The sequence below is a fragment of the Octodon degus genome, unplaced genomic scaffold (genome assembly GCF_000260255.1).
Source record: "Octodon degus isolate 3935 unplaced genomic scaffold, OctDeg1.0 scaffold00022, whole genome shotgun sequence".
Lineage (NCBI taxonomy): Eukaryota > Metazoa > Chordata > Mammalia > Rodentia > Octodontidae > Octodon > Octodon degus.
The window spans coordinates 11,084,155-11,103,131 of record NW_004524598.1 but is presented as its reverse complement, the minus strand read 5'-3'; the positions used below and the strand labels follow the sequence as shown (position 1 = coordinate 11,103,131).

Sequence of the window (18,977 nt, the reverse complement as noted above, 5' to 3'; positions counted from 1 at the left end):
TTTTTTTTTGTGGAACCAGGGATTGAACTCAGACCTTTGTGCTTGCCAGGGAAGCACTTATTCCACTGAGCCATCTCCCTGGCCCCTTTCTTTCTGACCCTATCCACTGTCACTGTACAGTTAAGGGGGAAGTTGAAGTATAATTTGTTTCTCCTCTGAGCCATTCATCCGTAATAGGATAACAAATCCTATTCCAAGGGGGGTGGCCCAGGGAGACTAGAATGAACTAGATTAAAAAACAGCAAGGTAATATAAAAGAAAACAGAAATATCTTCTAAAAATTTTATTTTTAAGTGGCAAGGATATAGTTCATAAAGGTGCATATAACTAGAGTTACTTCTATTCATACTATTTTCTTCATTAAAATAACTGTGTATATGTTAATGTGTTTACAATGTTGTCCTGAAGGTGTGACATTTCTTTTCCAAAACTGTGCTGAGAATTACTCTTAATAAATAACATTACAAGCTGATGATGCAGCTCAACTGTACAGTATGTGTTGTGAATACAAGAGGTTCTAGATTTAATCTGCAGCAACACAAACAAAACAAAATGAAAAAAACAAAACAAAACAAAGAAACACAGGGCACACTATTTTACCCAATGGGATTTGTCTATACTTTCTTCAGATAATCAAGTGACATGACATAAAAAAAATTAAACTTCACAATGAAATGAAAAAAAATCTCAAATGTACTCACCAAATTGCATGCCCCAATCACCAAGGTAATTTATTCTTGTTACTTGATGTCCTAAGGCTTCTTTGAGATTGGCTATAAAATTTCCTAGTAATCAATAAAATATACTTTACATTTGTTATTCATTTTGGCTTAAGAATCATGTGTTTCTCTAGTACAAAAACAACATAAAAAATTCACAAAATTTACTAACTCAATTTTTTAAAAAAGTAAAATATTCACTGATTTTTCACCTATGTCATAGACAAACTTTTCAGCAATATTAGAGAATGCATTTTATTTATAGGCCATTCCAAGGACAGATTATAAATGAATCTTATTAACTAATAAGAAATTACCACTACATAGTTTTGGGGTGTGCCTGAGCTTTTGTATTTCTATAAGCTCCAAATCAATACAGTCTCAGCAATAGGAAATACCTTCAGCTGCTACTCAGACTATACACCCTTTGCTTAGCACCTTGTTACCTCCAAAATCAATTAAATCTCTGAACTAGTCTTTTGGAATTAAGACTAATGTCACATCCTGGTCAGAATACCTACTATTCGTGTGATCTTAGAAAAGTTACCTTTGATATCCGAATTTCTTCACCAAAGTTAATAGTACTTAACAATCTGGGCTATTGTGACATTAAAAAAGTAAAACACTGCATAAGTAATATTCAATAAACACTATCTCTTCCCAATCCATGTTCTTTAATGACTATCCAAACAACTTTATAGTGCCCTACCTACCATTTACCACTCCTGGACTTTAACTTACTCATGTGACTTTTCCTATACAATACATATTATATATTCTTTTTCACTGTCTTATCATTTCCTCTTAAAACACTCCCCAAGAACTTTGTAACAAGGCCAGCCAAATAGCTCAGTGGAGTTAAGTGCCTGCTTAGGCAGACACAGGGGCCAGGCTTTGATCCTGAGCCTGCCATGCCAGCCCCACCACAGGGCACGCTGAGAAGGAGATTGAGACTGGGCGTGGTGGCATGCATCTATGATCCCAGCACTTGGGAGGGTATAAACAGGAGGATCACTACAAGTCTGATCTACGTAGTGAGAGCCAGTAGACCCTGTACTAAATACATTAAAAATAAATAAATTGGACTGCTGCAAAATGCAATGTTTTAAATAACTGAATATTTTAAGTGTTTTAAGCACAGAAATCTCATAGCTATGAAGTAGTATAATCTCTCTTTAGTAGAATGGCCTTATTTTGATATCCAGTCTTAAAGATTACTGTTCTTATATTATTGAGACTGAGATTCCTTTTTAATGTAAAATATAGGAATAGGAAAAAACCTGTGGGGAAAGGTTGAGCTGTGCTGAGCCGGAGGTCAGCAAATTCCCTGAGACCCAGAGCAAAGCAGGTCCCACGGACATGGAATGCCAGAGGCAGACCGTATAAACAAGCTGGTCTCTAGCTCAGGTGCTTACTGACAGGTGTCTAGCCTTGGTGTTCTTCCTGGTTGAAAATGTCTCGCTTTCCGTGTTCTCAGCAAAATGCTCTTGCTCATACTGCTTTCTCCCCTTTTTTACTTTGTATACATAAAGACACTGGATTTGGGACTTTGTTGCTGCTCTCTAGAGGTCAGGCTCCCGCTGGTCCCAGCTCTCCTTTTACGTGTCTTGTTTCACCTTAACCACCCATAGCCCCCTCTCAGGACCTGTGCAGGTGCAGGTTGAGGCAAAAAGCAACTCAGAGTTGCTATCATCCCCACATGGCTTTTACTGTATCAGTTCTTCCAGAAAGTTAAAACCAAACCAGTTAAAATATTACTGAATTAGTATTTGTTTCTGAAATTTCATCTTTAAATTTTACAGCAAGTTTTCTCATTTCATGTCATATTCAATTAGCATGAGTCTCATATCAACCTAAGCCTCTTTGTGTTTTTCTTCTACCCTTTTATTACTTTAGCACTTAACTATGACACCTTTTATCCTACACTATTCCCAAAGGCACGTTTAAGCATTGACCATGAAAAGAAACATTTACCTATGATAGTAGAACGCAGATGTCCAACATGAAATTTTTTGGCAACATTAGGTGAACTGCAAGAAATTGCAAAAGTTATTTTTACTCTAAAAACACGAGTTCTGAGAACGAGCTTGATCATGCATCCATAGGTTTACACAATGAGGAACTACGACCGTTGGCAACTTAGGGCAAAGATAAAAGAAATTTAAAGTAAAGATATGTCAGAATTCAGAATCCTTTTCATGAGATTGATCCTGTGATTCGTGAAGTAATGTTCTACAGAGAATTGTCATACAAACGAAGCAGATATACTTAAGGACTGAGTAAAAAGATAAAGAAATTCAGAGATATTCTTCTGGACAAAATCAATGCTGAAAATTGCATTTGAGAATGACGCTTGGTGCCCCCACTCCTAGTCTTTATCCTCTTAAAGAGAACTGAAGGAAGCCACAGACATTTTGTTCTTACTTGTTATAAGTCAGTAAATACTGTATCAGAAATTAAAATTGGGGCCTGGGAGATAGCTCACTAGCATAAGCACCTGCCTGGCAAACACAAGGTCCTGAGTTCAATCCCTGAACCAAAAAATAAATAAATAACTGAAAAATAGAAAAACATTTATGCATAAAACCTCCTAGAAGGGGCCAGGGAGATGGCTCAGTGGAATAAGTGTTTCCCTGGCAAGCACAAGCGTCTGAGTTCAATCCTTGGTTCTGCCAAAAAAAAAAAAGCAACAACAAAAAACCCTCCCAGAGGGACTCAGGTCAACAATTTCTGACATTGCCAGTTAAACAGAAGACCCAATGCTATTATGGGCTACTGGACTCTTTTAGAATATTTTGCTGAGTTTACACACCTATAATATTCAATAACGGAACTTAGAAAAAATGGGGTATACAGATGAATGTCCATTTTGTATCTGTGTACTCAAAGTGGTTAGGATAGATATATAGTTACATTCTCTTAATGAATAGAATGATTTGTTCTAATGGTGTTTGTAAATAGGATCTCAAGTCCGCATCTTGTATAGCAATTAACCACTAAGAAGAATGTATGCAGTGTGTTAATTATTGAAACTGTCCTAGCGATTTGATTTGAAACTGTCTCATTGCTATTTGTTTATCAATAAAATTATGAAAAAAAAAAACCCTCCCAGAATAACTAGAGTCCTGATTTACCCTCCAAAAAAAATTTTTTTTTCTTTTATACTGAGGATCGAACTCAGGACCTTATGCTTTCCAGGCTGGCACTTATGCCACTGAGCTATCTTCCCTCCCCTACCACTCCAAATTCTTTTTTTCTTTTGGTGGAACCGAGGATTGAACTCAGGCCCTTGTGCTTGCCAGGGAAGTGCTTATTCTGCTGAGCCATCTCCCCAGCCTCCCACTCCAAATTCTTAATCATTGGATTTATCAGCCTTGTATGCACTCAAGAAGTTATAATCAAACCACTTAATTGTATCAAATGCTTCTAAAGCTCTTTATGTGCATTAACTCAAGTAATACTCATAAGTATTCTCTGTTATATGTATGCTTGAAAACCTCATTAAAGTTTCAGTATTAAAAAATATAAATCAGGGCTGGGGATACAGCTCAGTGGCACAGTGCCTGCTGGCCAAGTGTGAGGTCTTGAGTTTGATTCCCAATTTAAAAAAAAAAAAAAAAAATACACACACACACACACTCTCTCTCTCTCTCTCTCTCTCTCTCTCTCTCAATTTGAACATAGGTGGTCAAAAATGAAAATTTGAGCTTAAATTTTGGCTTTGTCTCTATTATCTTGTTACATACCATTTTAAAGAGTAATATAATTGAAAAACTTGATCCTACAGGTAAGTAAAAATAATTGTGGGATTATGAAACGACACAGCTGTCCATTCAAGTGTTATTTACAAGTGAGGTATATATTCTTGTATAGGCTTAAAAAAATTGGGAATCTTTCATTTCAAACCAAAAGAGAATAAAACTGGACAACCGGAAGTAAAGGACTATAACCTCTGAGAGAATGACAGCAACCAAGCTGAGTGCTTGGAGTACACCACGTTCCTGCCTTCCTCCTGCACTTGCATGATACGGCCAAAGCAGAAAACTCTATGGCATGAAATGCTTATGTTAGGGGAAAAAAAGGAAGGTTTCAAATCAATAATCTCCTTTAATAAACTAGAAAATGTAAAAAAAAGAAACTAGAAAAAATGAACAAATCAAATGGAAAGGAAGCACGAGCGAAGAGGAAAGGGTAACATCAGAGAGGAAAGAGGTAATACTTGCAAGGCTTGTGCCCAGTTCATCACGAGTAGTGCCTACCCTGATACTTCATCACACTGCCCTGGGCCTGTCAAAGCTACACATGAGAATCCATACTGTCAAGAGAAGCAGTAAAAGGACACAGGTTTAGAATCAGAGTTCACACTACAAACCTGGGCAATTTATTTAATCCAGTAGTATCATCAGCTTAATTTAGAGGGAAATAGTTTTGAAGACAGTGATTATATATTGTGCTTTTTTTTTTTAGGGGAAAGTTGTCTGCTCTGTTTGACTAGTTTATGTTTTAAAAATTCTCTTGTACCTATTTTTCTTTTTTGGGGGGTGTGGGGTGGGGAGGGTACTGGGAATCAAACTGAGGACCTTATGCTTGCCAGGTGAGCTGTAACTCATCTACTTCTTTCTTTCAAAAGAAATTCAAGAACAATGTTTTCTATCAACCAGATACTTCCCCCACCGACTGTCTCTACTTTGAAATTACAATGGTAAGAAAGCACTGCAGGGGCCGGGGAGATGGCTCAGTAGGATAAGCGCTTGACTGGCAAACGCAAGGATCTGAGTTCAATCCCCAGTTCCGGAAAGAAAAAAAAAAAAAAAAAAATGAGTAAGAAAGCACTGCAGCATCCAGAAAACTGAGGAGAGAGGAGCAAGACCCCCAGCAATGCTGGAAGAGAACTGTCACAGAGGCGTGCTAGCTGCTGACACAGGCTCTGCCTTCTCTGGAGTTCACATGCTCAAGTGAGCTCCAGCCTTCCTTAACTGCTTTAGAAAAAACAGAGGGACAATCCCATCAACAAAGTAGTACACAGAAACCCAAAGCATACAAGTAATTTTTAGACACTCCTTGAGGATTGTGTATGTACGTGTACAGTACTAAGGATTGAATCCAACATCTCACATATTCTAAACAAATGCTCTCCACTTAACTACAATCCCAACCCCTACTCGTGTTTTGAGACGAAGCCTCACTGCACTGCGTCGCTCAGGCTGGCCTAAAACTTGAGATCCTCTTGCTTCAGCCTCCTGAGCAGCTAGAATTACAAGCATGTGCAATCACACATTGCTTTTTTTGTTTTGTTTGGGCGGTACCGGGGATTGAACTCGGGATCCTGCACTTGCCAGACGAGCGCTTATTCTACTGAGCTGTCTCCCCAGCCCACATTGCTTATTTTTTGTACCTGGTACAGAGTCTCACCACATGCAGATTGGACCCTTAGTGATCCTTCCATTTTCAGCCTCCCCAGCACTAGGATCACAGGCATGCGCCACCATGCCTGGCCTCAGTGGCCAGCTCAGTGTGCCTGGGGGCATGGCCGGTGCAGTCTGTGGTGCTGGGAATTGAATCCTGGACCCTGCGCTTGCCTAAGCAGGTGCTTAGTCTGCTAAGCTATCTCAACAGTCTTCAGATATGGCCTAATAGGCATACGGGAGTAGGGGTAGAGATGGGGGTGGGGGTGTTATAGAGGAAAAAATTTAAAGGAAAAAAGCCAATGAAGGATGAAAGACTGAAGTCTTGGTATTTCGAGAGCTCAGTTAGGGTGAAAGTATAGTAAAGGTGAGATAAAAATATGGAGTGTCAAGAACTGAGTACAGATGACTTTTCCAGCTTTGAAAAACTTACAGTGACATTATCGCAAGGATAAAAGCAGCGTGGTAGCAGATGCTGTACTGCCTCCCAGAGAATGAAACAAGGGCCCTTCGCCAATTCAAAGACAGGAATGAACTACAGATGGTTACACGTTTTTTTGGCCAGTTTTACCATAAAGAGTGAACCTGGGGTGATTTTGTGACTCGCTTTGATAGCAAAGTGACAAAGGTAACATTAGACCTGTTCCAAGACTAGATGCTTTCACTATTTTGGAGCTCTGAGCAGCTTGTGAAGATCTGGCTGCCCTCTTAGACAGACTGCATGGAGCAAGAAGCATGGCCAGCCGAGCCGAAGAGTCACCAGATTTGTAGCCCCAGTAAAGGCTGCAGAACACCAGAGTTACATAAGGAGGTCTCAGGCCAGCATAAGAACTGTTAAGTAGACCCAAATGACCAATCTCCAGTCCCACTGCCTGCCCTATGGTTCATGTGCATAAAAATAGTTGTTGCTGTAAAAATTTTTTTTACTAGTACATGTTTGCAATACATAATGATTTCTGACCCTATACCATGGGGTTGTTGTACGGAACTAATCAGGATCTGGCAAACTGTCTCTTAAGCCGACAGGAAATATTGTAATAGGGTTTTGAGCCATCTGGTCTATCTCTACACAGTTCAATTTAGTTTTATTGTGCTAAAATGCCACCATAAGGGGCCTGGCCCTAGCTCAGTTCTTTAAGTGGCTGCTTCGGCAAAGCTTTCAGCTCAGGTTGCTGTAGTTCGATCCCCAGAACACTCCAGCCAGCCAAACCACCCCTGAGGGCATTCAGAGAAAAAAAAAAAAAAAAATCCTTATTCCATTTTTGGGGCCAGGGAGATGGCTCAGTGGAATAAGTGCTTCCCTGGCAAGTGCACGGACCTGAGTTCAATCCCTGGTTCCGCCAAAAATAAAAATAAAAAAAATAAAATGCCACCATAGTATGAGAACAGCTACTGTAGACAACATACAAACAAATGTACACGACTGCGTTCTATTAAAACTTTATTCACAAAAACAGGTGACAGACTACATATTGTCCAGTGGCTGAAGAATGCCCATCTTTGTACTAAGCTTTGTAACGTGTTCTAGATCACTAGGTCAACAGGCAACTTTCTTAAGAGGATAGGATTCATTTAGTGCCTCACTAGAATGAGGACAACATGAAGTCCCTATACTCTGTCATCAACAAATGTTTAAATTTAAAATTGGGGGGGGTGTATCAGGAATCAAACTCACACTTGCCACTGAGCTAAATCTCTGGCCCTTAAATTTAAATTTTAATGTGATTGTGTTGCACTGACAATAAAAGAGTCTCTCATATGTTTCCACAGTAGGGGAAATTTACTCAGCCATCAATCTTTCTCATAATCTACTAAGTCTGAGTGCTAGTCTGCCTTTTTTTAGGAACAAGACCAAGTAGCACAGAGCACACGTGGGATATGAACAAGCCATTCTTTCACTGATCATCTAAGTTGGTAATCATAACTAAATCTAAAAGTTATTATAAAGTTCAATGAGGGAGTGAATATAAAAGGTTTCCTGTATCAATTTTTAAAAATCCACCATAAGGGCCAATGAAATAGTTAAGCAGTCTAAGTAGTGCCTGCCTGGCAAGTGATGGGACCAGGGTTCGATCCCCAGCATCCTATGCAGCCCTGGGTGCACTAAGCCAGTCACTGAGTCCAGGTATGGTGGTGCATACCTACAATCACTACAATTCCGAGCTGCATAGTGAGATCCTGTACAAAATACATAAAATAAATACATAAATAAACCAACAAACCACCATGGAAATATATATGTAAGAAAGCAAAATGATTTTCCAAGCCCTATCTTACAGTATAGAAAAGCACTTCATTAAGACTCTTCCTCTTGTGACCAATGAGATAGCTTAGTGGCACAAGTGTCTGCCTGGCAAGCACGAGGTCCCCCAAAAAGATGCTTCTTCATCTTTTAGGAAGACAAATGTAATATGTAAAAAGTTTTTTTTTTTTTTTTTTTGTACTGTCAACCTATCAGCCATACTAGGAAGGAGTTCTTAATGTTATTTATAGCTTATTTCCAAACAGTCCAAATATTAGAAGGTGTTACTGATAGAAATTTACAAAGGTATACAGAGGTTATTTCAAAACTTATTAAAACCTCAAGCTCTTTTTTTGTTAACCTTTAAAACATGCTACAATTGAGACAGGATATCAGGTCTGCATCTTGTACAATGAATAACCACTAAGACAACAATATGCAATGTATTAATTATTGAAAATGTACTAGTAATCAGTTGTGAAACTGTCTCATTGCTATTTGTTTCTCAATAAAAATATTTTAAAAAATATGCTACAGGGCCGGGAAGATGGCTCAGTGGAATAAGCGCTTCCCTGGCAAGCTCAAGGGCCTGAGTTCAATCCCCAGTTACCCCCCAAAAAAAGAAAAAAAAAATGCTACAATAGTGTAAGGCTTTGTTCTCTGATCATTTAAAAATTCTTAATATATCAGAGTAGCTATAATCCTGTGTCCTGTGTGTCTTCTAAAATGAGTAACTAGGTCTTCCAAAAGAATAATTGTCTGATACTTATTTTAAAAAGAGAAAAAAAAATCACTATGCTTTTTTTTTTCTTCAAGAAATGAGCTAAATGGTTCAAAATTTTATTTTTTTCCTCTTGAACATATCAAGTACAGTGTTGAAGAGTAGTGTTAGTGGGCAGCTTTCTCTTATTCCTGACTTAAGACGGAAAGCTTTCAGTTTCCCCGCATTTAATATGATGCTGGCGGTAGGTTTGGCATAAATGGCTTTTATCAGATTGAGACAGGATTCTTCTATACATATTTTCTCCAGGGTTTTTAGTCATAAATGGATGAATTTGGTCAAAGGCTTTTTTTGTATCTATTGATATTACATGATTTGTATTCTTGCTTCTATTTATGTGAGTTATTACATTTATTGATTTGCATATGCTGAACCGTCCTTGTATCCCTAGGATGAAGTCTACTTGGTCATGGTGTATGATCTTTTTTGATGATTTGTTGCATCCTGTTTGCCAGTATCTTTTTATTTTTTTAGAAATTTATTTACTTTTCTTCTTGACACACAATCTCACTCTATATAATTCAGGTGAGTCTTACACTTACTATTTAGCCTAGGCTGGCCTCGAACTCACAACATCCTCTTGTCTCAGCCTCTGAGTGCTGGGATTACAGGCGTGCACCACCATACCTACTATCTGTATCTTTTTTGAGGATCTTTGCATCTGTGTTTAGTAGAGAGATTGGTCTGTAACTCTTCTGGTTGGACTCTTTCTGAATCGACATGATACTAGTTCCAGCTTACCACACAGAGAAGGGTCAGCATCCAGAAAGCAAATAATAACAAATGTTGGCAAGGCTTCAGGGAAAAGGGAACACTTCTACACTGCTGGAAGGAATATAAGCTATTACATCCAGTATGGAAACCAGTATGAAGATTCTTTTAAAAACTAAAAACAGCAATTCCACTTGATGCAGCTGTTCCTCTTCAGGTGTCTTCCTGGAAGAGTTAGAGACATTATATACAGTGATACATGCGCATCTATGTTTATAGCAGCAAAAAAAAATTTTTTGGGGGGGGACAGAACCAGGGATTGAACTCAGGCCCTTGTGCTTGCCCAGGGAAGCACTTATTCCACTGAGCCATCTCTCCGGCCCCCACAATGTTCTTTTATGTTACTGTTTTTGTTTCTTTCTTTCTTTCTTTAGAACAATTTTCCTAATAACTAAATATGGAAAGCAGCTGCCGGCACATCCATGAACAAATGAATGGACATATAAAACGCAGTATCAACACACAAGAGTACCAATCTGCCGTAAGGAAGATTGCCTTGAATCACGTGTGGAAAACGGTTATACCTGAGACCATAATTCGATGAAAGAAATCAGACACACAAACTTAAATACTGTATAGTTTCTCTTAGGAGAACCTCAAATTCTAATTAGCAAAATATGTGAAGGAGATCAACATATGGAGAAAGGGACAAGGTGTGCAATTCCAGCAATCAGGAGGCTGAAGAGAACTGCTGAGTTCAAGGCCAGCATGGGCTTCACAGTGAGTTCAAGGCCAGCCTACACTACATAGTGAGACCCTGTCTCAAGAAACAGAAATCAAAAAACAAAACAAAAGATGGAGGAAAGAGATGGGAGAGACAGTGGATGAAAATTTAGCAAGACCCTAAATGATGAGGGCACTGTGCTCCCTGCCCTCTCAATTATTCAACGCATAAAGTGAGTAGGTACCTGAATTCTACAATGACCTTCTTCTGTGGAAGACCGGAGAAAAGTTCACTTTTTAATCCGTATTTTGAGCCATCTTCAATTACTTGTTGTAGCACTGCCTAGAAAATAAAAGTAATGGGATTTAATCACAAAATATTGTGATAGTCTTACTTTGTCACTGAGAATTAAAAGTTGCTAACTTATTCAGTGTAGTTCAAGGAGCTTAGAATTTTATACCTGTGAGTAGCACCACCTCTAGCACTGTAGCAGGCAATACAGATCCCCAAAAGTCAGTAAATCTCAACTCTCCATCCCTACAGAAAGCAAGGATGTACATACTTATAGATGAGGAAACTGAAGCTCAGTGAGAGGAAGTAACTGCCACAGGCTGCACAGTAAATACTAACAAAACCAGAAGGAGCATCTACCTTTCCTGACTGCATTCTATACGCCAAGGATTGTGCTAAGCATTTTATATGTACCAGCTCCTTTAATCCTGACAACAGCTTCAGAGGTGAATAGTATTTTTACAAACAAGGAAAAATAAAACACTGAGATTACAGTCACACTGCTATGAAGTTATGTAGATAAATATTTTCCCATTCCACATAGTAAATCTATTAACTAGTGCATGTATGCAATTGCTGCTTTTGTGACAACAATTCATGAATTATGGTAGGAGTTAAAGAAAGACATGTAATTAAAAGCCTATTGGGGGGCCAGGGAGATGGCTCAGTAGAATAAACATTTGCCTGGCAAGTGTAAGGGTCTGAGTTCAATCCCCGGTTCCAAAAAAAAAAAAAAACGTTTTGGCTATATGTGACACACAGGACATTGTGAAGAAACTTCCAAAATACACTCTAGGTTAATTTTTAGTTACTAACACATAACTTTTATAGTTCACAAAATTCATGCTTTGTTTAGTGCTAATTGTGATCATGTATTTTTCAAAATATAGAAATTAACATGATAAATTTTTATTTACACTTACATTGGTTTTGCTTCACCAAGTATATTTTGAGTAGTAAAAATGTATTTTGCGTGAAGAATTTTATTACAAAAAAGAGATGACTAGAATGATTATAAATGGAACAGAGAGAAGGGAACAGCAGGCAGTAAAACAATGTATAGTCAACAGATAAAAGGCAGCAACCAGAGCACTGGATGAGGCGCTCCTATATGTCATCTTTACTCCACATAATCTTAAACACAGGCAACATGTCCCATTTAATGGAAAACTAAAGTTCAGAACATGTACTTGTTCAAGGATACAGAAAATAATGTTCTGTTTACTCACATTCTACACGAGGAAACAAAGAGAAACAGACATTACATTGAATAGTATCAGTCATGTAAGAGAGGCCCAATCAGTTTACGACTGTAAGTGGAGAGAGGTAAACGCTAACCGTATTCAGACTAATTTAAGGCATACAGATTTTTTTCCCTTCCCATCACTTTGTATGGAATAAACAGGACACTCTCTAAAAGCTAATACCAATGTTAGAATTCTTAGCAAATTACCCTTTTCACTGACTTCTCTGGCACAAACAAATAAACCACTTCAATAAAAGATTCCTGTTGCCTGTGAAACCCAACTGCTAGCTAGCTTCTTTTCCTATTTCACCAACCTATTCACAGAATCAATAATATTTTAACGACCAAATTCCAAATGAACACTTAATTGCTTACATTTTTACAAATACATTCTCCTTGAAAAACTAAAAACATAAGCATTTAAGATAAATCTAAGTCCCTTCCCCATTTTTTTCTAACCTGTCCTTATATTTCTTTCCTCCCATCCCCAGGGTAACCACTTCTGCTTCTCAGTATCCTTTATTGTTTTCTCTTCCACCATTTTACTTTCCTCCTGCACTCCATGTTCTTGTTCTAGTTTATTTTACATTGTTTTATTGGTATCAGGACCTTGCCCTTGCCAGGCACTCACTTGTGTCGCTGAGCTACGTCTGTGGCCCTAGCTTCTTACTTTACACTTCTGGTGACTTACACTGCTTCCTACAACTACAGCTTACCTCAGCAATCTCCCTCGCACTACAAATCGATACTCAGCTGAGGACTGGCCATGTCTGTCAGGCACCATAAATGGAAAATGCCTGCAATTCTTTTTTTTTTTTTTTAATTTTTTTTTTTCACTTTTTATTTATTTGTGTGTGTGTGTGTGTGTGTGTTTGGCCAGCTCAGCCCACCAGGGGGCGGGGCTGGCTGGCATGTGGTGCTGGGGGATCGAACCGTGGTCCCTGTGCTTTGCTAAGCTTGTTCTAAGTAGGTGCTTTAGACCACTGAGCCATCTCACCAGCCCCACCTGCAATTCTTTCTACATTCTCCTCCATTTCCACAAACTTTCCCCCCATTCAGCCAACTAACCAAGTCAGGTAGGAGCTTCTAACGTGAATTCTTTCTCTCAACCTCCAAAATTAATTGTCAAACCCTGTGCATGTCTGCTCCCAAATACCATCACAGGTGTTCCCTCTCCTTGTTTTAGAAAATTACCTGCCAATTACACCACTGCAAAAATAGTCACAACAAAATAATACCTCTTTTCTTATATTACTTTGGTGGAGGGTGCTGGGACTGAACCAGGAGCGCCACACACATTCCACCACTACACTACATCTGCAGTTCCTTAGAAAAAAACCCTCATGTTTAACCAAGTACATGTTCTATCTGATCTCTGCAGTGAATCTCCACAATTTAGAAGACTACTGGTCAGGTGGTACATGCCTGTAATCTCAGCATTCTGGGAGATTGAGGCAGGAAGATTTCAAGCTCAAATCCTGCCTGGTCAATTTAGTGAGACCTCTATTAAAAAAAAAAAAAAGGCTAGGGATGCAGTTCAGTGCAAAGGCCTTAGGTTCAATTCCTACTATGACCAGAAAGGGAGAGAAGGAGAGAAGGAGGAGGAAGGAAAGGAGAAAAAGAAAGAGGAAGGGAGGGAAAAAGGAAAGGAGGGAGGGAGGAAGAGAGAGAGGGAGGCAGAGAATATGAAGGAAGAAATGGAGGGAGGAAGGGGAGGGAAGGAGAAAAAAGAAAAATGAAGAAAGAAGAGAAAATTATACGCATACCACTTTTTTATTATTTGGAAATTTGTTGAAAGGCATAATTTTAAAATCATAAATCACAAGTTAGAAGCACTGGTATTTTTTGCAATAAATATCTAACTATTAAGATAAATAAATTTGTTATATTATCAAAATTCATTACATGTGCCTCCTGTGATATATACTCATATTCTATGCATAAACATTTTTAGTGCATGTATAAAACATGGATGAAACTCCTATGCCAAGAATGTAAGACTGGGCCAGGGAGATAGCTCAGTGGAATAAGTGCTTGCCTGGCAAGCACAATGACCCGAGTTTGATCCCTGGTACCACCAAAAAAAAAAAAAAAAAGAAAAGAAAAGGAAAAAAAAAGAATTTGGGGCCTGGGAGATAGCTCAGTAGAATAAGCCAAGGGCCTGAGTTCAATCCCTGGTTCCGCCAAAAAAAGAAAAAGAATGTAAGATACTTCAAATGATCCAAGTTCATATCCTCCGCTGTGTCACCCTGTGTGCAAACCACACTTGGCTATGTGACCTCCAGCCAATGCCACGTTCTTCACTGACTGTACCCTGCCCAAGCCGCACCCTCTGCCTCGAATGCCTGATCCCGCGTCTTCCACGTGCATTCTTCTCCTCATCCAATTCAAGGTCATGTCCTCACTGCTTAGGATGGACTTACGTATGCATTTCTTTACACTAAGATTGCATTCTACATATCATAATACAATCACAGTATACATTATCACACTCATATTTTACACTATAACTTTTTCATGCTTTTATCTGACTCTAAGTTCCTTGAGGTTACCATCCACACCATTTAATCTTTAGCTGTCAGGAACACAATCCTTATCAAATAATAAGCAGATTAGTGGGCAAAGAGATGAAAGCTTTTAACTACAGAATGTCAGTGAGCTACTGGAGTTCCTGGTATTCCAGTAAGTGAATACACTAGAAGCCCATCTATCTATCAATATGCATGCTGAAATGTAACTGTATTCAGCAACGTAAATACTGATGCAGAAGAAGTTTTAAACAGAAATGAATCTTTTTTAAAATATGCTTTTGGAATGTTTTAGCAAATGAATATTCCAATTGACTGGTACTTTCTCTATCAGCATCATCTTTTTAACCTGCATTATTTCTATCATTGCAATGATATGGCTCCTAAAGGACTGTTTAGGATGCTACTGCTGCCTACTTGCCTCATCATTTCTTTGGGAAACAGCTGTGTTTAAACCACTCATTCTTTCCATGTGTTCACAGAAACTACCTAGACTTGAGTGTATCCACAGTCCATGGCTGCCTAAGAGCAAAATTCCATTCATGAATGAGAGAAATGGAGTGATTTACTTTCTCTGTTTTTCCCCACTTTTGGTAGAGCATACAAAAGTAAACTTCTCAAAAAATATATGTAAAAGGATACTGTCCATCATGCAGGGTAATTGTAAGACATATCTAATAGGGTTTTGTCTGCATTTTAAGATTTAAAAATCTGATTTAAAAATCTGACCACACTGTATTTTCTTTTTTCCCTCTTAACCAATATTACTCAGTTACAATTTTTCTAGAAAGCTATCTGCGTGCTACTCACAGATGCAAACTTGGTACCAGAGTGGCAGTTCTTTACAATGTCATTATGGTTACGCTTCAAGCAGAGAATGAGTCCTAAGAAGGGCTGAACTTTTTTCATTTGATCTGAAAAATTCACTAGACTTACAGGATTACCTGTTCTATAAGACCTTACTAGAGCAATTTGTATATAAGATTTCTCTCTCTAGGGTAGTAGTGCTAAAGCTATGGTATATGTGTTGTTTTCAATTATGGATTTTTTTTTCTAAACCAAAATCTCAGTATTCGGGTTTAACTGCAGAGTTGACATTTTATGATAAATAAGTGGGTTTTGTGATGCAGTTTGGGCACTTGTCTCTAAAAAAGGAGCCATCAATACTCTAGGTCTTCCTGATTTCTCCATCTCTAAACTTTTTTATGCTTATTCTATCAACCACCTTTTTCTGCTTTGATATTTACTGGGTTATTGAAAGAAAAGCTGTTTCTTAAGTTTTTTTTCTGTATGCTTCCAACAGACTGCAGGAAGTAGAAATCAATATCCTTTTCCTGTATTAAATACACAGTCTACTTATTCACTCATCGAATAGTTGTCTAGCATCTATGACAGGCAAGGCTCTGGGCTATAAATTGGAGATCCAACAGTGAGTAAAACAGATTCTATAACCCTACTGGGAAATGCAGCTTAAAGGGCATGTGACATTAACAAAATAGAAGGAATATACAATAGCAACTACCACAAGTTGTGCAAATGAGAGATACACAGGGCTGTGAGAAAACATAACTAAAAGGATTAGAAAACTATCACTCAGAGCCACTCAGGCAGGAGCCTTAGTATGTGTGAATGCTGTGAGGCAAGGGGAGGCACGAGGTCCAGAGCTAGGGACAGTCAGCCTGGTGAGGGCACAAACAGTGGGCAAGCACAATGGCTCCACAGCAACTCGTTCTTACCTTTGTTAACAGCTCTCTGTTTATCTTGAAATTTATGGTCCCTGGGCCAGTGCTAATCTCACTCACCACCGTGTCACATTTAAGCTGAAAAGATACCAAATAATGTTAAACAGGTATGCTATACAATGGCTCTAATAATATACAAAATTCTAATACTAGACAACGGACTCACAATGGCAACATGTAAGTCATCTCCAGTCACTGCGGCTGGATCCCTTCCCTAGCCAACTCTTCAGTCCCATCAGTTTATTTAGGTAAGTATTTCCTGACTAGAATACCATTTTGTATTCAGAATCTTTTCTTACCTCAAAAAAAAAAAAAAAAAAAAAAAAGCCTTATTCCATTTATGGGGGCCTGGCCCTAGCTCAGGCCTTTAAGTGGCTGCTTCCACAAAGCTGTCAGCCTCAGGTTGCTGGAGTTCGAACCTCACACCTCTCCAGCTGGCCAAAAGTTCCCTGAAGGCATTCGAGGAACCAGAAAAAAAAAAAAAAAGCCTTATCTCACCTCAAATTTTCTACCTGTCACACAATGACCATTTTACCTCACCTTTCTTTCATAAGAGCCAGAGGATATGACACTGTCAGAGCCTACAGTAAGCAGCTGGACTAAATGGACCTCAGCAGGTGGTTTCTCCACATGGCCTTCACTGCTTCATGTGCCAGGTGCTCACACTCCTGATATAAACTCATGGAACTAAAGAAGTACCTGTCATCACTGAAGAGTGGGTAGACTGTGTGTTTAAGAATGTAGACGTAGTGGGAAGAGAAGAGCTTAAATATTGTAAATGAATTAATTCCACTTTGGGTGTACCTCCTCACAGAAACTTGACATGACTTTTCACCTCAAGACCATAGGTTAAGTGAAGTAAATCAGACATACAAATTTCAATAATGTATGGTTTCTCTTAGAGATCTAAAATATAAAGAACAAAATAAAGGACAGATTCTAGGAAATAGGGAAACTTTTTTCAAATGGGAAGGAGTACAAAGTATAGGGGAGGGAAGAACAAACAATTTAAAAGAGTTGAAGAAAAAAAGGAAAACAGTTTTTTCAAATGGGAAGGAGATCAAGAGCTGGAAAAAACAGAGAGCAACAGGGAGGGGATGGGGACAAAAAAGAATTAAAATTTGCTGTGCAAGGGCTAGGGAGATAGCTCAGTGAAAGGTCCCGAGTTCAATCCTTGGTACTGCAAAAAAAAAAAAAAAAAAAAAAAAAAAATAATAATAATAATAATAATAATTTGCTGTGCACATTTACAAAATCCCCACTATAATCATTATATATTGCAGATGTGTACTAATAAAAAAAATGGGAAGTCTCTACTCAGCAATCAAAGCTCCTTTATCATATTCATTCTTTATTTAAATACGTTGTTCTATGACAGTGACTTTCATTGTTCAGATTCTTCAGTTCCCTGTAGATCCTGTGCATCATATATAATAACATAATGAATATTTTTAAGAAAAAGAGACTTGTTCAATATCTTCCACTTATGAGGATAATTCAGCAAAAATTATGGTCACTTCTTGCATTTAATTCCTCTTTTAGATACCAAATCAAAAAAAAAAAAAACAAAAAAAAACACAGAATGTTTATCAAATCAACTAAACATTTATTGTCTGAAATCATGATTCTATTTACATTTAGTATTTTCATAATACTTGAACATTGCTATCAGAAACTCATTGAAAAATTATAACCCACTGCTCTAATTTATCAAACTTGTTCTTCTAAATTCTAAAATCTACCCAGCTTCCATCTGTAAACTTAGCTAACACTTTTTCTGTAAGTAGTTAATCAAAAAGCTAAACAATGTCAGCTTTAGAGAAATGTCTTACACTATGACAAATCACTAACCCTAGTGTGTACATGGGTAAAATGGATTTAAAAGATTTTTTCCAAGATGCTTTGAACAAAGAAAGATTATTAAACTCATTACTGTAGCTGAGATAGCCTGCAGAGCACTTTTTCCTTTAAAATGCTAAGTCTTGGAGCCAGGGAGATGGCTCAGTAGGATAAGCGCTTGACTGGCAAACGCAAGGATCTGAGTTCAATCCCAGGTTCCCGCCAAAATAAATAAATAAATAAAATGCTAAGCCTCTTATAATGTAAAATGAGGTGTTAAAATACCTTCTCTGCCAGTCTCTTGGCTTGAACTTGATTATCTGGTCTTGAATGGTCATTTCTGTTTCCCAATAAGGAATCCACAGCAAGCTGAAAATCAGCTACCCCTCTAAAGACAAACATTGGAATAGGAAAAAGTTAATTGTTACAATGATTACTATGTAACAAAAACTGCATTCTCCAGAGCAACACAGTTTTATCAGAAGGCAATATGCTTTCAAAACTGAAAAGCAATCTTTAGTAAACAGTGTTGGAAAAACTGGCTCTCTAGATACCAAAAACTAAAACTAGACCCATATATATCACCATGACCTAAACTAAAAATGGATCAAAAATCTAAATATTAAAACAGAAACGGGGGCCCACCCATTAGCTCAGTTGTTTAAGTACCTGCTTAAACGAAGCAGTCAGTCAGTCCCTGGGAGCGGTGGTTCCATTCCCAGATACTCAAGGCAACCCAGACCAGAGCT

The 18,977-nt window shown here is 38.2% G+C and overlaps 1 protein-coding gene across 4 annotated transcripts in view; it reads right to left on the bottom strand.

The window, feature by feature from the left end:
- Rars2 (arginyl-tRNA synthetase 2, mitochondrial) overlaps positions 1-18,977 on the bottom strand; it is a 71,764-nt gene that overhangs the window by 31,612 nt on the left and 21,175 nt on the right. For all 4 annotated transcript variants that reach the window (XM_004628297.2, XM_023711989.1, XM_023711991.1 and 1 more), the window contains 5 exons: positions 18,514-18,616; positions 16,384-16,467; positions 10,827-10,924; positions 2,694-2,749; positions 702-785 (listed from right to left, as the gene is read on the bottom strand). In XM_004628297.2, the coding sequence (XP_004628354.1) occupies positions 702-785; positions 2,694-2,749; positions 10,827-10,924; positions 16,384-16,467; positions 18,514-18,616 (425 nt within the window). The remainder of the gene's footprint in view (positions 1-701; positions 786-2,693; positions 2,750-10,826; positions 10,925-16,383; positions 16,468-18,513; positions 18,617-18,977) is intronic.